This window comes from Drosophila montana, unplaced genomic scaffold, assembly GCF_035044405.1.
Source record: "Drosophila montana isolate Dmon_TW-CO22-7 unplaced genomic scaffold, ASM3504440v1 contig_3848_1, whole genome shotgun sequence".
Taxonomy (NCBI): domain Eukaryota; kingdom Metazoa; phylum Arthropoda; class Insecta; order Diptera; family Drosophilidae; genus Drosophila; species Drosophila montana.
In genome coordinates this window covers 1,883,000-1,908,737 of record NW_026998720.1, presented here as the reverse complement: position 1 = coordinate 1,908,737, position 25,738 = coordinate 1,883,000, and the positions used below count along the sequence as shown (strand labels likewise).

At 41.5% G+C, this 25,738-nt stretch overlaps 1 protein-coding gene and 2 non-coding genes across 4 annotated transcripts in view; all 3 read left to right on the top strand.

Moving 5' to 3' along the window:
- grn (grain) overlaps nt 1-12,489 on the top strand; it is a 41,683-nt gene extending 29,194 nt beyond the window's left edge. For both annotated transcript variants that reach the window (XM_064697108.1, XM_064697107.1), the window contains exons 6-9: nt 6,383-6,526; nt 10,659-10,845; nt 10,914-11,101; nt 11,256-12,489. In XM_064697108.1, coding sequence (XP_064553178.1) covers nt 6,383-6,526; nt 10,659-10,845; nt 10,914-11,101; nt 11,256-11,282 — 546 coding nt within the window. In that variant the 3' untranslated portion in view covers nt 11,283-12,489. The remainder of the gene's footprint in view (nt 1-6,382; nt 6,527-10,658; nt 10,846-10,913; nt 11,102-11,255) is intronic.
- Nucleotides 12,490-20,731: 8,242 nt separating this feature from the next.
- Nucleotides 20,732-20,804, top strand: TRNAR-ACG (transfer RNA arginine (anticodon ACG)). The gene has a single exon. It is a non-coding gene; the product is annotated as a tRNA-Arg (tRNA).
- Nucleotides 20,805-21,263: 459 nt separating this feature from the next.
- Nucleotides 21,264-21,337, top strand: TRNAN-GUU (transfer RNA asparagine (anticodon GUU)). The gene has a single exon. It is a non-coding gene; the product is annotated as a tRNA-Asn (tRNA).
- Nucleotides 21,338-25,738: the final 4,401 nt, after the last annotated feature.

The window sequence follows — 25,738 nt, the reverse complement described above, 5'->3', positions numbered from 1 at the left end:
CGCAATCGAGCGCATTAAGTCGCCCGGACATTTTCGCTGTGGCTCGGCCAGAGGCCAGAGCAATATGTTCACTTGTTATGCTCCTTTTTTATATTTTGTGGGGCGCTAGGATCTTGTTAAGAGTGCGCTCATTTCATCAAGTGGGCAGCCTAATGCCATTAAAATGCACTTGAACTGGCCAGCAAGAGGCTAAGGGGCGAGGCTGTGGCTGTGGCTGAGGCTGGGAGCGAGCAGCGGGCTACATGTGTCCTGCTGTTGCTGCTGCTGATGCTGCTTGGGGCACAAGCTGACGAACTGCAACATTGTGCCGCAGCGCAGATCAATTAAAAATTAACGATATGAAGCGCAGCCGCAGCCGCAAAACTGGGCGTGCCAATAATATAATGAAACAGGCTCACACAAGCCACAAAACAGCGAGCAGCAGCAGTCAGAGAGAGAGAGAGAGAGAAAGTGAGACAGCGAGAGAGTGTGTGTACGAGCGTGGAGTCTGTGCGCGGGTCGCAGATGATTAAGGCCTGCGTTCTGCCACTCGTTAGGGCGACCCTGGTCTCAGCTTTAGGCAAACGAACGGGTTAAAAATAAATAAAAAAAATAACATAAATCTATTTAATATGCAAAGGCATAATTTGCACTGAGCCCGAAAAGCTGAGCTGCGCCCCGAAAGGGTTGCATTTTCTAACCCTTCTATTTTCGCTCAGACAATATGTGAAAATGTGGCCAGGCACGCAGCCCCACAGTCAGAAATGCTGTAAAAAGCGCGTGTTTAGAGCACATTCATTTTGGTAACAGCAGCTGGCCAAAAGGGGACCAGGTTCTATTTAATTTATATGTGCAGTTGCAATGTCCAGTGACAAATATTAATGACGATTTTCATGCCTTCACAAATCGCGGCCATGGCTGGAGGAGCGGGGCCCCCATTTTTGCCTAGACTTGACCATGTTGCTGTCACTGTTGTTGTTGTTGTTATTGTTGTTGTTGCTGCTGTTTAAAATGCACAAGACTGAAACCTTTTGGGCGCTGTCTGCGACAAATTTCCATGCGACGACAAGTTGTGGCCAGCACAACAACAGCTCCAAAGGGCTCGTAAAATTCATTGAGCAGCATTAATGAGCGACATTAATAGCTTGTCGTAGCTGAAGTTGTTGTCGTTGTTTCTATACCTGTTCAGTAAAAACATTTTATTGATTTTTCTGGCCGAGCAGCAGGTGTGATTTTTAGCAATAGTTTTTCGCTTTCTTTGTGCGTGCCTGCAAATGAGCCAAGCTGATGTATTAATTAGGCAAATGTGTCTAAAAAAAAATACTACAAAAACACGAAGCCAATCAACGAGCTGTGCTAGCAACCCTTGAAATAAATATCGAAAAAAAAAAACAACACAAAATTCCAAAGCAACAGCCTGCCCTGCCACGCCCCAAAGCTGCTAACAGCATGTGGCTGTGCTCAACGAATCCGTTTGGCAAAAAGGAAATGAGTCCAGGATATAAAAAAAAAGAAAGGCAAAAAAGGAGAAAAAATAGAGTATACGCGAGCCTAGTCCATTTTGTGCTGCCACAAACGAAATTTGAATTTTTAAATTAAATTTCACAGTCGCACAAGTTTTATTTCTGTTACAAACACTGCAAAACATGATCAAAAAAAAGAAGATATATATAGCTCAATATATATATGTAAATATGTGTAACTGTTATGGCCCGGACATTTTGTTGGCGCTTGCCTCGATGCCTCGGCTTTTCATTTCATTTCGTTGCGCTGGTAGCCACCCAAAAAAAAAAAAAAACCCGCGCCCAACCACCAACTGACAGTTACCCAAGTCAAAGCCAGCATCAGATATAGAAATTTTCGTTGCGCTGCTGCCTGAGATCTGGGCGCTATCTTTTGCCATCTTCTCTTTGTGTGTGTGTGTGTCTATGTGTGTGTGTGTGTGTGTGCCTTGTGGGGGCTGCTCCAAAACAACCCCCAAAGGGCAATTCAGCGCTGAGGGTTGGCAACTGCAAACGACTTTTTGCGCTGGCTGCGAACAATTTAATGAATGTTTTGTCAGATAAAGCAGAAAAAAAAAATAAAATAAAGCAGAAAAAAAATGAGCTGATAAAATGTCTGTGCTGTGTGGGCAGTGGGGTAACGCACACAGCCACATAAACAGCTACAGATACAGCTGCAGATACATAGCATGCACACATATACAGATACAGATACAGCTACAGATACAGATACAGATACAGTGCACATACTCATACACACACCCAGCCTGAGTGTGCCCCCAAGTAAAAGATGTTACACTGAGATAAACGTAACATTTGCTGGGCAACCGGCTGCTGCTGCTGCTGCCTCCACCTCCACACTTCCCTCTCAGTCACTCTCTGTCTCTCTCTCTCTGTTTCTCCCTCTGTTTAGCTGCTCCAACCAACGCCCCCCGCCAGCACCTCCTTGGCCTGCGTCTTTGGTGCGATATCTAAGATGGCAAAGGGCATTGCCATCCCCAGCGCACAAAAGCTGCGCAATAAATAGAACTGTAGCTCTGCTGTCTGACCCAGCACCTCTTGACTACCCTGTCGCAACCCGCCCCCTCTACACCACCATCCTACTAGCTATATACATATATATATTTGTATATACAAAAGCATTTACTTTTGTCGGCAACGCTTTTCATTTGCTTTACACAATTTTCGTGGCACATTTTGTTATTGCGTTTGTTTTCCCAATTTCAATTAAATATTCAAATGCCTCTTTGTGTAAATGAAAACATAATTTGCATACATTTTATAAACAATTCAAAAATAAACAATTCAAATTCAAAACCCAAAAGTAAATAGCAACAATTCAAACAGCCGCCATTTTGTGAACTGCAGACATTTTGTGCTCCGTTGCAACTCATATAAATCAATGCAAGGTGGCAACAATAAAGAAAAAAATAATATGAGGAATTCATCATTGACATGTCGAAGTTTAAATACTCTTGCACACAAATGATCAATGCACTACATAATAATCATACAGTTAGTTTCTTAGACAGCTTTTTGATTAAGTGCTTCGATGCGTGAAGCTACCAATTGTTGATTTGGTGAAAAATAATACAATCTGTCTTAACTTTTCACAGCTTTCAATGTAGCTTAAATTTGATTAGCTTCACAAAATTTGATTTAGGGTTAACATATATGTGTACTTTTGAAAGACGCCTTAATAACATCATAACATAGTTTAGATTGGATACCCCTAATCAATGATTTAATTTCCCTTATATGCATATCTTCCGGTCTCTTTCAAAAATAAAAGCTTAAGATATTCAAAACAGCACAAATTTTACTTTTTGAACAATTAGTCCTATGAAAGCTATGTCATATGTATATATAGTATTTCGATTTAACATGTTTAACAAATGAGGAGCACAGTGAATCCTTACTTACTGAGTATGTCTACAGATATCTTGAAAAACTAAAAAGTTGGTCAGGAAACAATTTCTTTTTCCACGATTCCAGGCAGCTCTTTAGTTTTAGCTTTTGTTTAAGTATTCAGTAACTGACTTACTTATATTGCTGGAGGTATCTTAAAAAAACAAAAAAGATTTTTAAATAAAAGCCTAACTTTTCCGCTTTTAACAGATATATCAGGTATGCGTCCGATGATTTTGATGTTTTGATCGTACCAACTTTTTCATCAATTAAATAAATAGTTTTTTTGTCTGTTCAGAAAGAAATTATGTTTAATAAGTTTCATCAGGAAAGTTTAAAAACTAAGGGACTATTATTGAATGGCCTGTTGATTTTGCTCAATAATAAATTTAAATACATACAGTTAGTTTATTTTTAATTTATTTTATGATTATATTCACTTAATGTGGTCGCATATGCCACATTCGCGACAAAATTGTCATACCCTCGGTTAGGGTATGAGAGGGGCATTTTGTCATGCTTAAGCGCATTGAGAAATTAAAATTTATGGATTCAAGACAAACGCACACACACACACACACACATATATAAGTGCATATAACTAAATACATATGTATATATGGATATATATGAGAATTTGCTGTATTGTCTTCTGCTTTTGTATAATATTATTTATCGCAAGCGCCATCTTGTGTACGCCTTGTTTTTGTTGCTATTGTTGCTGTTGTTGCTGTTGTTTGAGTGTTGGCGCTTGCGCTTTTTGCATTTCAATTAAAATGCGCCCCTTTGACAATGTTTGACAGTTTGTCAATACGATGCTGCCGCCCCGAGCGCCCTGCCCCGCAACAGCCAAAACCCGCCCGGCCTGACATTGATTTATGTGCCACATTTTGTGGCACTGTTAGCTAAACACAGTGCCTGCTTAAACAGTCCCAAATAAACATGCTGCAATTTAGCACCTACAACTCACAGCGACCAGTTTGGCCTGGTTAGGGATTACGAATTGAGACTTGCAACATTTTGTGGCATTCGCCTGCTTAGTGCGTTTTGTTGCAGTGTCATGTTAACAACTTAATTTATATATATATATATATATAAAGTCGCTTTGGCCTGGCCACATAATTACCTGGAGCTGTTGGTGGAGCCAGCATTTGTAGGCGTTGCAAATGAATTTTGAATTCTCGCACATTTCGATTTCGATTTGGCCGCAAGTCGCAGCTGTCTGTATGTGAAATTGTTACAAGCTCGTTAACACACAACAACAGTGCCACCAAAAAATATGCAGACACTGTTGCAGCGCGACTGCGACAACGGACTCCGACTCCAACTCCGACTGCAGTTGGGATGGGGAGAGTCTTGTGGCATGACCTCTGATTTATGTTAATGGCAGCGTGGCAGCAAGGCGAAACCAGAACAGGTGAGCCACAAGCAGGGCGCAGAGGCAGGAGGCAACAATTAAAAATCAAAGTCAAACATGATCAACGCCAGTTTAGGGCCGCGTTGCAATGTGTTTGCGTTGTTCTTGTTGTTGTTGTTGTTGTCGTTGTTGTCGTAGTTGTTGTTGCTGTACGAGCAACATGAACATAAGCCAAAAGCTGAAGCTGTAGCTGTGGATGTAGCTGCAGAGCCCAGATGCGAGGCCACAAGACTACTTTGGGGCCTGCTGCCTGGTTCTGGGTTCTCGATTCTTGATTCTCGATTCTCGGTTCTGGCTCTTCGCTGCGGCGACGAGGCACTGCAGACAATGTTTTCGGTCTCGAGTTTGGGGCTACGGTTCTTGTAGCCAATTCGTGGAAATTTAAGCGTGGCGCAGACATGCTCCCCAGTTGTTGTTGTTGCTGTTGCTGTTGTTGTTGCTGCTGTTGTTTTTGGGCAGTTTTGTAAAAATTGTCATTTTAATGAATTGATGCTGCTGTTAAAGGCCCCAACTTGGAGTCCGCATGCCATTTAAAAAATGTTGTTGCCTGGTGTGTCGAGCAACTTTGTTTGCAATCCAGAGAACAGGACCTGAACAGAGCACTAAGCACTTACCTGTTTATCTGTGTTTGTGTGTGTGTGCGTGTGAATGTGTGTATGTGTGTACGTGTGTATGTGGGTGTGTGTGTGTGCTGCGTTAGTTTTGGCACCGTTCAATTAGCGCGACCAACATATTTGTGGGCGTGTGACATTAGCATAATCAATTTTCTTGCCTCAAGCTGCTGATGCTGCGACAAGAGTTGCTCAATGTAATTGAATACTGTTCCAGAAAAAATTCCTCGAAGCCCGCTGAAATGCACTAGTTCACCCTGACAAGTCCAAAGAGTATATTTTCTTTACTTTAAAATGTGTAAAAACACAGGCTAGTTCTAAGATATAAGCGGGCCATTTACAATTTAGTTAGGAGACCGTACTTGGAGATAGCGTGTTTAAATCTGGCGAATCCAAATAATTCAGAATAACGCTGCATCAGCACCTGAGACTTGAAGTTTTCTGTTCTATTCTGATATAAACATTCCATTCCGATATCTCCTTCCATTCACCTAATATCGATAAATATCGATTTTGAGACACTTTTTTCTAAGCATATCTCAAAGATTATAAGAGCAAGATACAACTTGGTATGTAGATTTTCGTATAGGATATTATTCTTAATGCCCCCGCTCCTTTCGGCGTTCCCACCATGATTAAAGAAAAAACTCATGCACGCTTTGCTATATGAACACTCTTCTAAGCCACATTTAAGCCTTGCGAATTTCATAGAAATCGGACTTCAAACACCGGACTGCATAAAGAAGCTTGTCGCTAGATTCAGGGTATCACCTAGTCGGGCAATATATAATAAAATGTTGGGTTCCTCGACTAATGTTAGTTATTCAATTATTTTGTTAAAGCTCGACTGCTGCCTGAATGATCAATAATAAAAAAACGAGAGAAAAATTCGACTGCAGTCAAGCGCATAACCAAGCTAACCAAGCTAAACTAATCAAATTCTAATTTTTTCCTTCTTTTTGCAGACACTACAGTCGCTGCAGAGCGCGGCCAAGCGGGCGGGCACATCCTGCGCCAATTGCAAGACCACAACCACAACCCTTTGGCGGCGCAATGCCAGCGGCGAGCCCGTGTGCAATGCCTGCGGATTGTACTACAAGCTGCACAATGTAAGTAGAAAGTCAAATAGCTATAGTTAAATCCTGTATATATGTATATGTGTATAGCTGTCTATAAATCAGAGGTTGGCCCAGCGGGCCATCGATTTGTGATTTGTGATCGGTTTGGCTTCGCTTTTAACCCTCGTTAAGCGCTTAAGCGATTTAACGCAACATTTAACAGCCGCTCGGGCCACTCAAGCGCTCTCCAGCGGAAGCAGCGCACGGGAAACACACACAGATTAAAAGTGACAAAAATGAAGTGTACCACACACCCAACGCCCCCTTTTTGTAAGACGCCCAAAGAGGGTGGCAGGTTGCAGCAACAGCGGCAGCAGCAACAACCCCGATGATGAATTGTTGATGATTATTTAAAGATGCCCGTCGTGGTTGTTGCTCGTGTTGCTCGTGTTGTTGCTGCTGTTGCTGTTGCAAGATAAGCGTCTGGTGTTTGGCTGTGAAAATGCGATAAGCTTTGATTTTATTATGGCTAACGCGTGCGACGGCAAACGGCGACGGCGACGGCAACCGGCGACGAGCGCCCAGAAATTGGCGTAATTTATGTAATAGACTACGGCTCACTGAGTTGACTACACCCCTCTGTGCTCCCCCCTTGAAATGCAGCCAATGATATAGACGCTGTCGAGCCATGTGGAAACTAGATTTAATAACATTTTCGCGCCCTGAGGGGCTGGCCGACGTCCCTGTTGCCCCCCCGCTTCAGAGGGTTGTTTTGACCAACTTCTGGCTTATTAAATATTCATTAGCCACGACGGCACATAAACGTTAGCGCTTAGGATATGCGATACCCTCTAAAAAAAAACTGGCTTATAGGGTATTATATGCGCTTAAGCTTGTAGCTGGCAGAAAGATTGACAAAGGTGGGACTATAAAATATATTAGAATAAAGAAAATTTTTACATTTCATATTATTAATAACAATGTAGAGCGAGTCTTTCAAAACAGAGACAGTCTATTGTTGCTTTAAATATAAATTTAAATATATTTTATATTCTATGAGGTGTTATACTTCCGGGTAGTCCTTTTCAGGTAACTTTAGGCAGAGTATATATTCTAGATTTATGAAAGCTCGTAGGTTCTATACATCATAGTTTTTGGGTAGCTTGGCAATACTTTTGCTATAGCTCAGGTTCTAAAAAGTATATGTTCGTTTGTATTCCCTAGAAATCAATTATGATATACTGTAGGAACAGCTAAAACTTTCTAAAATATACGTTATAGATTCATGATATAGGCATATAAGATCATTATGAATTTCTAAGGAGACCTTTGGTATCAACGAAAACTCTATAATTATTCATTTTGATATACCCTGCTTAAATCTTGAGATGGATAACTCTTCTTTAAACAGCAAAACATCAGTTTCAAGATATTATAAGGCTCTTTGGCTCTGTACAAAGTACGCATTCTTAATTTAGAAAACAGCATAGCTGCTTAAGAAACAGAGCTACTTATGATAGAGTATGTAGTCTTCAGTTGCTTATATCAAACTTATCAAAATGTAGGTAATTTTGTGATACAAAATTTTAATATGAAGCTGTAGTTACAGGGCATTGCCTAGTCAGACTCGCAACATTAGACAACTCTGCTTTGTTTCCTTGATTCCTTACTTGTTTTTTAAGTTTTTTATTTTATACCCTTGTTTTTTTTTTATTTTGTAATGCCCGCCAGTGTGCTTTTAATGAGTTTCGGTGAATGCGGCAAAACTTTGAGAGAAATCACTTGAACTTTTAGCACATTTACATGTCAGTGTGGGCTGCCCAAAATTGATGGGCCACCTGTGTGACCGCAAGCTAATTAATTTTGCGGTGGGGGGCTTTTATTTTTGTGTGGCAGCTGCAACCGTTGAAACTGCAGTTCGATTTCGATGGCAATCGGCAATTGGCGGTGGCGAAATGTTTTAATTGCGCGAAGTCGGAGTGTGGCATATATACCATATATCAAAGCAAGTGCAGCACAAGCCATATACATTGTGCATATATGCTCCATATAAATCTAATCTGATGTGCAGGCATGTTAACACTAAAAGCGGCGACCGCTTGCAACGTGGCGTATGAGCAATGCGCCAAAAAGGAAAAATATATAGAAATGTGCACGCTTTGGGTGGCGCGAGAGCGTGTATGTCTGTGTGAGTGTGTCTGTGTGTGTGTTTGCCAGCTAATGGCCTACACACAAACATACACACATGAGCCTGCGCATTCATAGCGGCGAAATTTATTTTGCAAAAATTTTCTTTCAATTGGACAGTGTCCCATCTTGATAAGATGCCAATCAGCGCGCTTTTTGCATTGCTCAGTGTTCAGTGCTATGGTTGTTGTTGTTTTTGTTGATGTTGTTGTTGCTGCTGCTGCTGCCTAGCTCTAGCAGTTCATTTCAATTCAATTCGTTTGTCATTTGGCCGCCATCGTCGACGTCGTCGTCGTCAGCCTGTGTGGGCCTCTTGGCTGAGCGATCTGGCCATGTGATTGGCACATTTTATGGAAATGTTGACTGCATTTAGTGCAATCCACCCCTCTCTCTCTCTCTCCGTGATTGTCGTTGCGCGTGTCTTCACACAGTTCGCTGGAAAAGTGCGCTAATTAAGACCAAAAATCAGACACTTACCGTCGCCCAAGCACGCGTCCTGTTGCACAGCCTGTTTAACTGTTTATCAGCTCCTGCTGTGCGCTTGCTGTTGAATATCCTGTTGTGTCACAGCTGCAGCTGCAACAGCTAACTGCGGCAGCGTTAGAGACATGCGCCTGGCGCCGTTTCAGCCAATTTGCCAAGAACAGGCAACAGCTCTGTGCGACTCGCCCCTTTTTACATGCAGCCCACCCACTTGGCTGTCTTTGGCAGCCTGTCAGATTGCAAGTGAGCTGCAGCGGCGCGTGTTGCCCCCATGTTGCATGCCCCAAACGCAAAACGCTCGTTCGCACGCTCGATTAAGATTTTATGCATAAAAATCAGCGCTGCTCTGCGGCTGGAGTTTCTGCTGAATTCCTTAATGAGCTAGGCCTGTGCGCCCCAGCGCATTAACAACTTTATGCTTTGTTTAATCGCCGCGGCTGCCACTGCTGCTGCCACTGCTGCTGCATATCAATTAAAGCTTTTGAGCAGCTGCTGCTAAGCTGCTAATTGCCACAATTTGCGCTAAACGCTAGGGAGGCGGCACAGACCAGAGAGACTATCAATTACCGATCGTCCAATTCAGCAGCAGCATCCCTCGCCCCTAACCCCCCTCCCTACAGCCATCCCTCTGTGTGCCCACTGTAACTGATACATTTTGCTCTTGTTTGCCGTTGTTTTCGCTGCATTACACAATTCAACCCTCCGCCTTTAAAAATCTTTCGTCAAGCGGCTCACACAAACAATTGCCCGGCAATTTAACAATTTCGGGGCAACAAGCAACAGAAAAAGGGCCACAAACAATGTCGTAATTCACGCCCAGGTAGTCCCGGACTGCACACTCCACACTCCACTCTCCATTAAGTGCAACTACTGCTAGCTACTATATATATATATATATACCTTATTATTTAGAGAAAATGTAACTTTTCTTTGTCGTCAACGCAGCCTCGGCGAATGGGTAACTCAATATTGTAATTGTAGCGCAATGAGGCGCTGTTGTTGCCGCTTAGATGTTCGCAAGTGATAGGAAATTGCATATGAAGCGGCAGGCAGGCAGCCCCAACAATGGACTCATACACACAACAACAACAAAAAAAAACACTGAAGAGCGAAAAAAACAGGGTATAAAAAGTAGCTTCGTTTGCGTCTCGCCCCTCTGGCAGCGCGACGTTTGCTATCAGCGCCAACTAATCGCATTCGCAAATGTCGCTTATCTGATCGTGTAGAAATGCTTGTAATACTTCATTTTCACTTCCCGGTTCCCGACTGCTGCTCCTGCTGCTGCCACACAGTTGTGTGCCGCACAGTGCGTTGCAACAGACAGCGTGTGCAGTTAGCGGCATTTCCGGCCAAAAAGGGCCGCGCCATGAATTTGCATAAATTTGACCCATTTTAGTTGCCGCTGGGCAGCAGCAGCAGCAGCAGACACAGTTTATTGATTTTTTTTTTGCCGCCTATTTGCAACACACCCACTAAACAGCTGCCTCATATGTGTTTGTTCCTCTTGTTGCAGGTCAATCGTCCACTTACCATGAAAAAGGAGGGCATACAAACGCGTAATCGCAAGCTCAGCTCCAAGTCAAAGAAGAAGAAGGGCCTGGGTGGCGGCTGTCTGCCAATTGGCGGACATCTGGGCATGGGCGATTTCAAGCCGCTTGATCCGTCCAAGGGCTTTGGCGGCGGCTTCTCGGCCTCCATGGGTAAGCAACAATGAGCCAGCGTGTCCAATGCCATGCTAAGCATATATCGCCTTTTGTTTCCATTCCAGCGCAACATGGACACCTTTCCAGCGGGTTGCATCCGGCACATGCGCATATGCACGGCAGCTGGTATACCGGCGGCATGGGCGCATTGGGCGCCTCCGGTGGACTCCAGGGTGGCTTCTCCACGGCGGGTTCACTGGGCGGCGGCGTTGTGCCACACTCTCAGCCCTATCACTTGGGTCTCAGCTCGATGGTGAGTACGCGTCGTATAAGAGACGAGCTGTATAAGAGCAAGACAGCGAAAGAGAGACAGAGAGAGAGAGAGAGAGAGCGAGAGCGTAGCGCAATGTTTATTAAAGTCTCCATTTTGGGTGCTCCCCCACTCTTCCCCCTCTCTACAATTGCAGGGCACCTGGCGCACTGACTACACGTGATGGAGCGGGAACAATTTGAACAACAACTTGTTCAGCTAGAGCAGCGCCGATTTGTAAACTGACTTGATTTCCAAACAAACACAATGCCAAACTGAGGACTCTCCCTTCGCAGCCATTTGACCAGAGCACAAGCAACAGCAGCAGCAGAAACAGGAGCAGGAGCAGCGCGTCAGAACCTTCAAGCAGGCAGGAGCCACATCTGGAGATCTCCTAGCTTATCTTTGCGGGAAGTGCGGGCGGTGTGCTCGCTGGTCAAGTGCTGGCTATTCCTAATTGTAAACATTGCGTGCAATTTTTAATTATTTAAGTTTTCGTCGTTGTCGGCCAGCAGCTAAAACAAAGCCCATTAAAATTAATTAAAGGGCCGCACATATTATTTTTATTGCGATCGTTTGTGTGTGTGTATGTGTGTGTATGTGTATGTGTGTGTGTGTGTGATTGTGTGTATTCATTGTTTTATTTTTCGCTTAATTAATTTAATTTCTTGACGCAATTTCGGCGTATTTAATTGTGCTTTATGAACTGCCATAAAATCAGCAAAAATATACAAAATAAAATTATTAAAAAAATACAAATTAAATAAAAACAAAAGCCCGACAAACGGAATTTCATAAATATTAATATGTATATATGTATGTATATCTCTAACTGAAAACAAGAGCAGCAACAAAAGCAACAACAAGCACACAGAAACTAACGATAACTAAGCATTAATATTAATTCATTAAATGCACGTCCAAAAATAAAAAAAACAAAAACAAAGTAAAAAAAAACACGCATAAAAACGGAAAAACTGTTTAGTATAAAGCAACTGCAAAATGTTTGTCCTATTACGCAATGCAATTGTAAATTGCAAAATACTTTAAACTGTAAATTAGTTAAATTATTAGACATTAAACAAACAGACGTGATAAACAAAAAGAAAAAACATAAATTTAAACAATTTAATAAATGTAAAATTAACTTTTAATAACACATACTTAACCTAATAGCAAGGCAAAGAGATGGAAGAAAAAACAAAATGAAGTCAAATGGTAGGACAGTGTATGTACTATAAGGCATACATACACACATACATATACACACAAGCCCATACTATATGTACATATAAATGTTCAATGTTTATGGCTAAGTCTTAAAAATAAACATAAAATACATTTAAATCAATTCAATGTTAAAGGCAATTTGTAAAATATGAGAAAAAAAACCGATAAACATAAACAAAACTTAAAAAAAAACATTTGTTAGCAATTTTTGTATAATTTTAGCAAAAAAAAAAGAAACTAAAGTATTTATAAAACTTTAAATAACCGCTTAAGTTCTGTGTACATATACTACAAATTTAGTGTTAAACTTAATTTATGTGCGTGTGAGGTAAAACAAAACAAAAACAAAAACAAAATGGATAAAAAGAATATGTAATATGTATATGTATACTTACTTCTAGAGCTACAGATATATATGTTGTAAGCATATGCGATAAATGTATTGTAATTGGCCATATTGATAGTTGAATATATAAAAAAAAAAACATACGTTTATTTAAATTTAAAGGCCACCAGAAAAGATATACAAAAATCAGAAAAAAATATATAAAAATACAAAAAAAAAAACTACAAACAAAAACAAGCAAACAACAAAAAATAAATAAAATAATTTATGAAAAAAAAAAAAGCGAGTTGCCTCTAATTGTGTTAGTGAAACTGTAGAACGGTAACTGACGGCCAAGATTGATTAATTGCGGCCAGATGATTGGACACAAATCGAAATCGAAATCAGCCGAGGCGCACAATTGTGCAGACAGACAATTGTGTGGAAGCAATGTATTTATAATGCCCATTTATGCTTATGAATTGCTCTTTAAATTTCGATGCGTCTTCAATACAAAACGTGCGCCGTCTTTGCCGTCTTGGTCGTCTCTGCCGCCGCCGAGGTGTTGGCCAACGCCGAAGTTCTAACGTCTTTTGGCCCAGTTGGTCATTTGTTATGCGGCATTTGTTGTATATTGAACGCATGAGTTATGAGCTGGAGACGCAGTTGCTTGTATTGAGGCGTGAAATGGCATGTTAATTTATTGGTACGACAACGGCAACACCAGCCAACAGACAGCACAAGCACAGTAGAAACACATTCAAGCATTAGCCGCCAAAGTTCGTTACCTAAGTCTTTTGTTTTACGAGTGCGCCGGCTGGTCATAAAGCGCACATCAACTGCAAATAAGCATAGGTATGTAAAGTACCTTCGCTCAGTTTATGAGTAGTTAAAAACTAGACTGCCCCCTGGTTTTATGGGCATGGCGCTAATTAATGGCCAACGCGTGTCTGGCGGCCATAAAGTCGGCATCCAGCTAAGCGAATTTGTATGTGCTTAAAGCCACATATCAATGTGCATTGGCTAATTCCATTAATTGTCAACGGGCATCCGCTTCCGTTGCACCTTGTGCCAATTTTTCATTTTCGCTTTTTTTTTGCAGCCACACGCAAGGCTCATCAAGCATCTATTTAATGAAATAATAACAATATATACAAATACCTAGCCTATCACGGCGAGTGCATCTTTTGGGCAGTGTAATTGAGCCGACAATTAAATGCACGTTAAATGCAGCCAAGCACAACAACAACAACAATCGTTTATATAGTCGCCATATTGTGCAGATCCATGTCGGAGAAATTGCACAGCATCACATGAGCTCCCTGTGAGTCCCATTTGGGGGCGACCCTCATTTGTCTAATTGCATTCAAGTTCGCATGTGTCAATGTTTCTACCTGACCACGCCCATAATTGTTATATAATTACATTGTTATTCGGTACTTTTTTTTTGTGGGGTGTGCGCAATTAACTTGAAATAATCACAAATAAAACTATGACATTAGTTGAACTGTTCTCCATCAGCTATGGACAGTCGCAGAACTTGAACGCGGCGATCAATGCATTACAAATGACTGGCCATATATAAATCAGTTAATCAGCATCTGCGATAAGCCCTGGTGGGCCGCATATTCATATGTGCTGTGCCTGGGAAACGCTACATGCCACACGCAGCTGACCATAACCAAAACATAAACCAGCCTAAAATACAATATGGCAGCATAAATCAATGGCTAGCTGAACAAAGTAGCAGCAGCGGCAGTCACAAATATTTGGGCATGCATTAGCTAATTAGTGTTTAGGCCAGGTCAAACGCACAGGAATAGAACAAACGTAGGGCCTTTATGATTATCTAATAGATAGCTGGGGACATGTGCTAGCAGCTCGATTAGTTCGATTGGTTCTGACTGGTTCATGACTAGCGACATATATTTGTTGTAGTCTCTGCGATCGGGGCGTTTCTATAGCTAATAGGCTGAACGGCTTATGCTAATCAACAAAACACAATCCTCTTCCTGACAACTATATCAATATAACTGACTAGATTGAAATATGTATTGAAAATCTTGTAAGCAACCTCCGAAAAGTTCTTTAATAAAATCTCATTATGATAAAAAGGAAAAAAAAATAGTAACGTTTTTCAATAGGTTTTAGGACTTTTTGAAAAGACACAATCTTTTTAATTTTTTAGTAATATTTAATATAATCTTTTTATAGAAATGCTTCAGCATTCAATTAAAGAAAAATTTAAGTTATGAACTGTGCGCTTTTCTCTACATAAGAATTTTAATATTTTCTGAACTATAATCAAAGCATGGTTTAATTTTACCTTAAACTTTAGAAATTCTTATTGTTTACATATCCTATTTGTTATTACGTCATAAAGGATTCTTGACAATTTCACCTCAATGATGAAAATCAGGAATTAAAGTAGTTTTTATGTTATAATATCTCATCACAATATCCGACACTTTGGTTTGGAAAATAGAGGTTTTGGGCCAACATAGAGTTTAATATTTCTCCATTCAGTTGCAATATTTGCCAATTTCAACAAAGCATAATAAAACTATTTGAAAAAGAGGCTTATACTCTAGCAGGATATTATAATTAGGACAAGATATATTTAACGCACTTAAGGAGACATCTCAAAGCTCTAAAGTATATCTATTCTTGATCAGTAGCTATAGCCGAGTCGATATAAAAATACAAGCTCTCGTCGTATCATATAGCTGACATCGGAATGATCGGTCGAAAATTAAGATCTTGTTTAAATAACTTGTTTGGTCATCAAATAAGGTCATCTTGACCAAACTTCCCTTATGCCCCTTACATACGAGCAAAATCTTAACCATTGGTCGGAGCTTAAGTTCTTAAGATATCTTCGCCAAATTTGGCATAGGTCAGCCCTACGATGAAGTTTCGCCTAACAAGGGTCAGAGATCAGATACATTTCTTAAGCAGCCGCTACACCGCCAAACTGCTGCAGCATCAAAACGCTGTCGCCAGGATCCTGGCTAGCCCAATTACAGAGAGGCGCTTCCAAAGATACACTTCTGCGACCTAACAACTAGGCGAACTATTTAAGTCCTTGAGATTATTAGACTATGTCCACAACCATCATTGTAAATACCCCTCAATCTTAATACGCTGTAAGCTACACAACAGTGTAACTATACTCTACTTGCATAGTTTATAAAAATGAGCAAGTCCAATCAATATCTCACGCCTAGATCATATATATGTATATACGAAGAATAACTCGAAAAATAAGTTTTTGTACGAAAATTATATATATATATATATTTTTTTTTCTTTTCAAGATATCAACACCAAAATTCAGCAATTTTGAGTTTCTTAAGCCTAACCCTAAGTCGGATGTATGTCTACAAGGACTTGCGATACGACGAAGTAAGACTTTCTTTCTTGTATTTATCTATTAAAAATAAATGAATTTGGTATCCGTCAATTTGCCGCAGGCATAACATATGTCAAAGCCAGATGGATCGAATCACTTGGATTAACAGCATCGGACATCTATATCAAATACGATGTCATAAACCTAACGGCAAAAATATAGTTTTGAATATTCGGTACTTTACAGAAAACTGAGTACTTTTCTTCATTCTAGCTTTAATATAATTTTCAACATGAGATAGAATTCAAATTAGCCCGTTCAACTGTAGAAGGCACTTAGTGCGTCATATAATATGGGCTTATGTAATATAGAACTACGCATAGCTATGTTAATACTTATATATAATATGTATATGTATAGGTATATACATTTATATAAATAGTGGCGAACAAAAGCAGCGATGGCAACAATTATTTGGTCATGCATTAACTAATTAGTGGCAGTGGCAACAGCGTTCCGATAACATTGGGCCTTTGCCTCCTACCGTCTGCCTCTGCCTGCCACCCCGCCTGCTACTGTCTGCTCCTCTGCTGTTGGTGCTGCTGCTGCTTCTGCTGCTGCTGCTGTTGCTCTTCCTCTTGTCTCTGCCATGGCCATGGTTTGTGCGCTCGTGCGTTTGGGCTGCAGGTTTATCTGATTGGAAATGTATGGCCAACAATGGCGACACACAGAAAACGGCCACGCACACCAACACACACACAAGTACACAAGCACACACATACAGTTACAGGCAAACAAACAAAATGCTTCTTTAGATGATTAACTATGATAGGACACTGTGGCCATTGGTCCAAAAGAATATCGATACATTTGTTAGATTTAAATGGATTTTAATATAGCACAGTTCAACACCGACGCCTCGTCCGCAAACCAATTTAATTAGCCAGTGTCCATGTTGCGTTATTATCTGCAAAGCCATTACATAATATACCATATATATATATATATCTGGTATATAGTATATATGTGCATGACTATTTATCAGACTTGCATCAGAGCCAAAGCTCATCAATGCAGTTGCCCAGGCAGCTGTTAAATGTAATTGCTTTTCTATGAGTGTGCAGCAGAGTGTGTGCGTGTGTGTGTGTATGTGTGCTGCTTGTCTATTCATTAATTTTACAATGACAGCCACAATTTCAATTAAATTTCAGCTTAAACACATGCACACACATACACTCAAACGAAAATTGGGCTTTTGTAGGCAGCGATTGGACACAGGCGATAGGGCAACAACAACAACAACAACAACAGCAACAACAACAACAGCAACAACTTGCAGCTACTGCAGCTCCACTTTCTAATTAGAATTATCCTAATGAAATTAAATTGTGTGTGCGTTATTAATTATTTAAATTGCATTTGCCTTTGGCCCATGGCCGAGCATATTGCAGTCGGCAATTTGCAATTGCAATTTGCAATTTGTGCTCTCTCATAATTTGTTTTAGATTTCGATTAACTGAACTGAACAAACTGGCGCCATAAACAATTTCATTTCTCAGCTAATTTGATTAAATTAAGGCCCAATGCCAATTGGCCGTTTTAATGTGACAGCATGTTCCCATGTTGCGCGCACCACAAAACCTAAAACTCTGGCTCTCTGTGGTCTCTGTTGCCCATATCAAATGGTTAATGGCAACGGCCATGTCAATTCGTGGCATATTAAATAGGAAAATTGGCATTGGCAATTGCACAGATATTAGTTTCGTTGTCCAGTTGTCCGCTGTTGGCCGCTGTCCCTGGGCCATTGCCTTGTAGGCCTAAGCAGACCATCAGCATGTTGCTGGGAGTTTGCCTATCTCAGAGTGCGATCAATTTGTCGCTTGATTGTGTGCGTTTTTGCATGGGGCAGCAGCATGCAGCATGCAGCATACAGCATCCAGCATGCAATGAGAGACACAGTGTGTGCCAGTCTTTAGCTGGAGCCTGCAGCTGTTGACAACGCATTGGCCATATTTGTGTATTATTGTTATAAGGCCGCCAGCAAATATGACAAAGGCACATAAATTCGGTAGCGCCCAAAGCCAGTTTTTACTGTACCGTCGCATGCCTGCAAAAACCTGACGCACATAAATAAGCAACAGACACAGCAGCAGCAGAGACAGCAGCAACAAGACAAAACTCAAATGTGTTGCCCGTGTGTCTGGCAGTTTGACTGTGTCGTCATCGCTAAGAGCAGCAGCAGCAGCAGCAGCAGCAGCAGTCAAAGCAACAACAACAAAACCAACGGCAACAACATGGCTAAAGTGTCAAATTTCACGCAACATGATGCGCTAAATGTTGCCAGCAACTGTGCAACAACAATTGTTGTTGCTGCCAACTCGCATGGCCAGAATCCTTCTTGTTCAGCAGTTGCATGTTTATTGTAAATATTATGAAATGTTGAGACCTGCGATTGCTGTAGCTCCTGCTCCTGCTCTTGCTGCTTCTGCTGCTGCTCGACTGGGCAATTTATTGATGCAACACGATAAACGCGCCACAAGCATGCAGCTCGTATCCCCAACAGCCAGCCCTGCCCTGCCGCAGGCATAAATAACATTTTCTCAGAAATTAAGCCAAACGAATTATTGTTTTCGACAACATTTCTGTTGTAATTACCTGGGCCAGGTGATAAGCGTGCAACACCTTTGGCAAGTGTAAAACAGTGAGATGATTAGATGCAGATATCAGCAGCAGCAGCCGCAGCAGCAGCAGCAGCAACAACGGCAACTTTCGTCATCATTAGGAGCAGCAGCAGCAGCCGCAGCAACAACAATATCATCGATTACATTTGACAGGCGATAAGTGGCCTGGTCTCGGGCTGCTCATGTGAAACAATAGCGCATAGTTCTTTATATATATATATATATTTTTTTTAGCTTAGCTTTTTAGACCGGTGGACAACATTAACCTGTTAACCCAAACTGACGGCGACCAAGTCCCCAAGCAACAGCGCGCGGCGACTAGTGTCGCCTAGTTTTTGGTGCCAAGACTCGGGAACACGCTGGTTGGTTGGCTTAGAGCCCGTTCGCTTTTTGCTACCCCCCACCTCCAAACCGTTTGCTGGTGCAGTGCAGCATGAATAATGCGCGCCCACAGCTCAATAAATTTTCACTCCTTTCGCCACAGATCGAGTCGATGTGGCAGCTCGAGTCTCTGGGGCAAGTCAACATTAAAAAAAAAAACAAAAAATTCACACATCTTGTGCAGGTCTCTGGCTGTGTCAGCACTCGACGCCACAGCAGGGAGGAGCTCAGCTCAGCTCGGCGCGGCTCGGCTCGGCTGGGATGATTCATTTGAGCAGCAGCCGCACAAAAAAACCATTTAAAGGAATTCTCCCAAAGTTAGAAGCCAGACACGACCAGGACCCGGACTCTACATGGCAACAGCAAACAGAGAGTCACAAACACTGAAACATTAAGGAAGGCCTCGCAGACTGCTTGGGGTCTCTGGTTGTCCACCCGTCGCAGCACCGCGCCGGCGCAGGGTCCCACATCTGCCAGTTGCCAGTTGCAGTTGCAGTTGTGCGATTTCATTTCCTCTTCGCATGATTTCGCTGCGCCTGCGCGCTGTGTGCGCCCACAATTGTCGAGAGATTAGAGTTGCTGTAATTCCACTGCTCCAACGACGACGACGACGACGGCGACCAGTTGGCCATGCCGATTGGACTCTCTGCCAGCAGCAGTAGTGGCGGTCGCCACCGCCACCACGACGAAGATGATGACGATGCGGTTGATTTCGAGCTTATCACGTTCACAGGAGACTGCCAGACGCTGCCAACGTTTATACGAAATGGCCAAATCTCAAGATCGTGAAAAAAGGGTAGAATTTATTTGAAAATTGTAAATTATGCAAATTTCTTGTCTATGGAAATTGAAAATAAATAAAAAAAATAAAACAAGCATCGAAAAATCATTTCAATTTATGAAAAAATGTAAGTAAATGGAAACATTTTACATAATATGAGTTAATTTTACTTTATGTTAGTTTTTAGAAAATTATACAAGAAGTAAAAATCATATTGTCGATATTAAGTACTATGCAATATTTTAAAAAAATAGAGAACAGTAAGCATTAAGTAATAATGTACAGAAAACTGAGAACAATCAATGTAAACGACTGTGATACGAAAACTGACACTTTTTTGTAAAGAAGAAGCTTTAGAAACTGAGCACCATTGGCATAAGCATCATATCTACAACTGAAAACAATTAGCATTAACAATTGATGAAGATAACTGTGAACAGTATATATTAAGGAAAACTAACTATATTACATTGCTCATAAAGAACAAAATTAGCAAAACTGACATTAGTTTGCATAAACTAATAGGATACAAACAAGTGAGAACAGTTTGCAGTTTGCAGTTTGAAAGCTACAAACACTTATCGTAAAGAACAAGTTTAACAAAACTGAGAACACCTATCATACACGACACATGCTACAGAAAATTGAGAACAGTTAGCTCGAAACAACGACGTAAAGAAAACTGAGTGTGAACCGGAATATGATATTAATTCAAAGTTTTCTTAACTCAATAAGATATGAAAATTATATGTAAATAAGTTCGTTAGCACGCAAGACACAAAAAAAAATTATCATAAACACATAAGCATTTAAGTCTATTTATAGAACTATCAATTTGCTTATAATAATACATGCACAGCAATAAAAGGCGATATGGATAAGCGGTCCTGTGGCGCAATGGATAACGCGTCTGACTACGGATCAGAAGATTCCAGGTTCGACTCCTGGCAGGATCGAAATTTTAAAAATCTATTTATTTTTTTTTTGTATAAATATATAATTACTATCACACACAAAAGGCTAAGTTTTGGTTTATTTATTTATATAATATATATATATTTGTACACGCAGTGGGCTTGCGATAAATAAAGATCTGTATGAATACATGGTATCGAGTTTGGTAGCGATCATTATTATATTGTGTGCATAATTTATATAGTTAAATATTGCATACCGCTAAGAATTGCATTAATCAAAACATTTCAGTGAAAGTACGTTTAGTTACTTTGTATATAAATTATTTTCTTACAGATAAGACTAAAAACGTTAAATATTGCTGTTAGCTTTCCTTACGATAAGAAACAGATAAGGGAAATATTTAGTAAATATCAAAAAGAATTTGTAATTCTTTATTCTTTAAGCTTTTATATTTAGTATTTGTGTAATGTTTATAATTTGCCAACTGATTATTAACTGCCTCCGTGGCGCAATCGGTTAGCGCGTTCGGCTGTTAACCGAAAGGTTGGTGGTTCGAGTCCACCCGGGGGCGAATTAACTTTTTATTGTTTTTTATTTATCAATTTCTAAAAAACTCATAAATGTGATTAGTGAACTAATTAATTATTGAGATCTCAATATTTTACATATAAAAAAGTTTGTTCTCGCTTGCTGGCATCGTGTAAACCTGAACAAGCTTTGGGCGACCCATCTGTGGTGTCTGTGTGTCTATGTCTAACAATGGCCACCACAATGGCAGCGGGGCAACCTCGACTGGCTGCGCGAGTGCGCTCTGGAGCTTCAGCTTCGCTTAGTTACTTAGTTGGGTGCCCCATCTGGCAATGGCAGCTCGGGGGATCGACACACTACCGCGCCCCCAATGCGCCTCTCTGCTGTTGCATTGCATAAGAGAAATATTTGTGCAATTTGATTTCGCAGAATTGCGAATTCGTTGGAATGAATTCCCGCTGCACCTCTGCCCGCTGCCCCCCGCTCATACCTTGTCACGCCCCTTAGCCCGCCCTTAGCCTTGCCATGCGGCTTATGCGCATTATGATTATGATGATACCAGCTGCTTTGTTGTTGTTCCTGTTGTTGTTGGCGTTGTCTGTGTGTTGTTTTCGCCTTGTTTGCTGGTTTGTTAGCCGCTCGCTGCGATTATTGTTGAAATTCTATGCAGTCGCCCAAGTCATGACCACAGCGGCGGGCAATAGAAAACTGAGGGAAATTCTGCGGAAAACTTTTGCGGCGTGCGCGCGCCTGAACGACTGTGTGCCTTGGACTCCAGTCTTTCGAGCCACAGAGATCAACATGGCCAGATTGTGTTTGCAATCATTACAGCCCGGCGATGATTGCCAACGACCACGACTGGCCCACTGTGGATCAACGCCGTTTGCGTGGTCTGTCGTGGTGGGTGCCGATTTGTATTTGATTGGGTGGCATACAATTTGTACAAAATGCGCCTCCCACCTCTCCATCTGCAGCAAATGTTGTTGTGTACAATTTAAATGTAATATGCCGACGCTAAAAAGTCATTAGCAAATGCGAAAGGCAACATTTAAAATTACATTATGACAAATAAATTTTTGGAGGGCATACATTTTACACCCTCGTAACAAGAAGAATAAAGAAGAAAACATAAAAAATGTCTGCTGTAATTTAAATGCAAGTGTAGGACACTCAAGGTCCGCGCGACAATTTAGACCAAATGGTAACCCAAAGCCAATACACGCTCCGCTCGCCTGACAGGGGCACACACACACACACACACACAGCATACACGAAATGAAATGGAAAACGTGTACACAGGCAGAACTGAACCCAAAACTGACCAGGGCCGAGCCGTAGCCGGAGTCGGAGCTGGTGCCAAGCGGGCCGGGCCTGGCCTGGCCTGGGCCAGCGGCCAGCAAAATGAGGCGCTTATCTAAATCTTCATAGTTGGCTAAACGCGGCCTTTTGCGCCTCCGCTAGGCTGTTTGTAACTCCTGGCCCTGGGTCTCTCTGGCTCTTTCATTTTTCAGTTCGTTTTTAATTGCAGCCGAAACGTGAGCGAAATGTAACCAAAAATGCAATTGCCTGCCCAGTTGGTTTTTGGTCATTCGTGCAGCATTCCTGTGCCTTAGCCCCTCCTTCCTCTGCTTCCTTAACCCCAGACGAGCGCGTGAACAAACCTAGCAGGTCTTGTCATCGGAACATGTAATTATGCCACTTTGTGTCAGCTTTGGGCCCAAACTCATTTACAATATGCGTAGAGCAGCGGCAACATGTTGCCAGCAGCAAATGTTGCTGGCGCTGAATGTTGCCAGGCTTTTATGCTCCGTGTGTGTGCCTGTGAGTGTGTGTATATGTGCATAATTGTCGCCTCACGTGCGACTGCCGCATTTGAGCGCCCAAAATGCTGTCATTCTCAATGCACAACATGACAATTAAATGGGCGACTGAGCCCTGGCGACATGCAACAGCAAAAATCTGCCAATGCAACTTGCCAGTTGCTAGTTGCTAGTTGCAAGTTGCTGTTGCCGCGGCCCATTCTTGACAATGGCCTTAATTAGAGCAGTTATGAGCCATAAAAGCAACAAAACAAAAAAAACCTTTGCTTAGGCTCTCTGCATGCGTTCTGTCTCTCACGCGATATGCATCTGCCTGCACCAGAGTCAGAATTCTAACTCAGCTCCAACCAGTTTGATGGGCCTCTAGAAAATACCACATTTGCTGCGTAATTCTCAAAAATTGCCAACTCAATTACATGGCTGAATGCACAGAAAATTGCCAAATCAAGAAAATAGCTGAAGAAAATAAATAGCCAATGGCAAACGCATAAATCCAGAGGCAAATTGTGAAGCAAGCCACCAGTGTTGCCAACTCAAGCTGAGACCAGTGTTAAAAATAGCTATAAATAACTGAAATGTATTGGCAAGTGTCGTCTGTGTTATATGTTGAGTCACAAAAGGGTAAACGGCTGGCTTCTTTTATTATTCCTTTGTTTCTTAACCTAAAGAGGAAAGGAAGGTCACTTGAAACAGTTGGAAACGCAAACTTAATTGTTTGCCTAACACATCCAGATAACCACCACCAATAATTTGGCTTTTATGTTAGAAGATTGGTTTTACCGACCCAATCATTGCGAAGCTTCTTCATATTTCACAGATTAAATCAACACACGCCACAATTAATTCAAAAAGAATATGTATACATTAGAATAGTGTTGACAAAAGCCTAAAATTTCGATATCGATAGGCAACAAAAAGTGCTAAAGATGACAAAAGCGTAAAATTTCGATATCGATAGGCATTAAAAGGGCATGCTATTACTTGTGAAGCAAATAAAGGCTAAAATAAAACCTAAGGAAAAAACTTAAAAATAACTAAATGAGTTTAAAAACAACCAGAATTGCAGGCAGCTGACGAACTCTTAGAACAGCCATAAAATATCTAAATTGGCAACACTGCAGCCCACAACAGATCCACTAGCCATGTGGGTGGTGCTTGAGTGTGTGGCCGGCCTTCTGTCCCTTTTGCTTCGCTATCCGGCTGTCCAAGCTATCCAGCTGCGAGTGTCCAGCTTTCCGTTTGGCGATAAACAAACATAAAACTTGACGTCCGTCGTTGTTGTCGCACAGTTCAACTGGCACAATTCTTATTTATTTAGCTACACTGTGCCGATATGCCCCAAGCCGCCCGCCCCCATCCCCTCTAACACACTCAAGACAACGCCGTAACGCAATTGAAAAGTAAATGTAGCTAAGCTTTATTTTGCTTTTCCACTGGCTGCATATACCCAGCATCGGCCATCAAGTGGCAAAAATTGTGTTTTATTGACCGGGATTAGTGCACAAATATGGAGAAGGGGTCCGAACCCTTTGGGCAGCTGCGATAAAGGACAACGGTTGACGGTCAAAGGGTTGACCGGTTTTTTTTTTGTTGCCCGTTAGCAATTTATTTACACGTGCGTTGGCTCTAGCCAGGATTTGCCTGCATTTGATTCGATTTGATGCGATTTTTTACGGCGCCTCGTAAACTCATATAAACGTATACGAAATCAATTTCGGGAATGCGGCAAGCTCCAGCTCTAAGCCAGGCTAAGCTGTAAGCTGCAATTAAGGCAGCAGATTTATGCGGCCCCACCTTGTAACAGCACGCAGCTATCTGCGGCAAGCAGTTAAGAGCGTGGAGAAGGAGAATGGGAGGGGGGGGGGGGGGGGTGGTGGCTGTGATTGGAACAGAGCTCATATCTTGTGGTCACTTGGCGCATAATGTTTAACAATTAATACAACATTTAGATGCCAATCGGCAACTGGAAATTAATTAAATTGAATGTGCGCGCTTTTAAAAGTGTTTTGTAAATATTGTAAATGGGGTATATTGTTTTTGTGCTAATTTATGTAACAGGCAGAAGGAGGCAAGCCCGACTCCATCTACTCTTAGCCAGACAAACTCACTGACTGCCAACAGAAGCTAGGAAATAGCTAAGAAATACCACGATTGATTTTATTAAATATCGATAAATATCGATTTTGATTTTATTTCGATTTTTTAATATTTCATAAATATCGAAATAAGTATAAGCATCAAAGTTAATCAAGAAAGCATTTTTCACACAAGCTGTAGGACAAAAGGCAAAAACAGTTTAGAGTATCTCCCAGTCAGGTACTCTCGTTTTTCGTTTCTTGGTTTCTCATTTCATTTTTTTTTTTGTGGATATTTCGCACGCAAACCGCAAGCGCAAAGCGGATCAATTGCCCAAAAGATCAATTGGCAATTGACAAATAAGAAACCAACAATTGCAACTGGCAATTGCAACCACTTGAAAGCCGCTCAGCCCATTAGCCAATCAGGCGTTAAATCGCTGTACAAATCAAAGCGAGCCACAATTCCGGAATCCCATTGCTCTACATAATGCCCGCTCGCTCACCCTCCCTCCCGCTCGGCCAGAAACTGTTGCGGTTTTAGCTGTC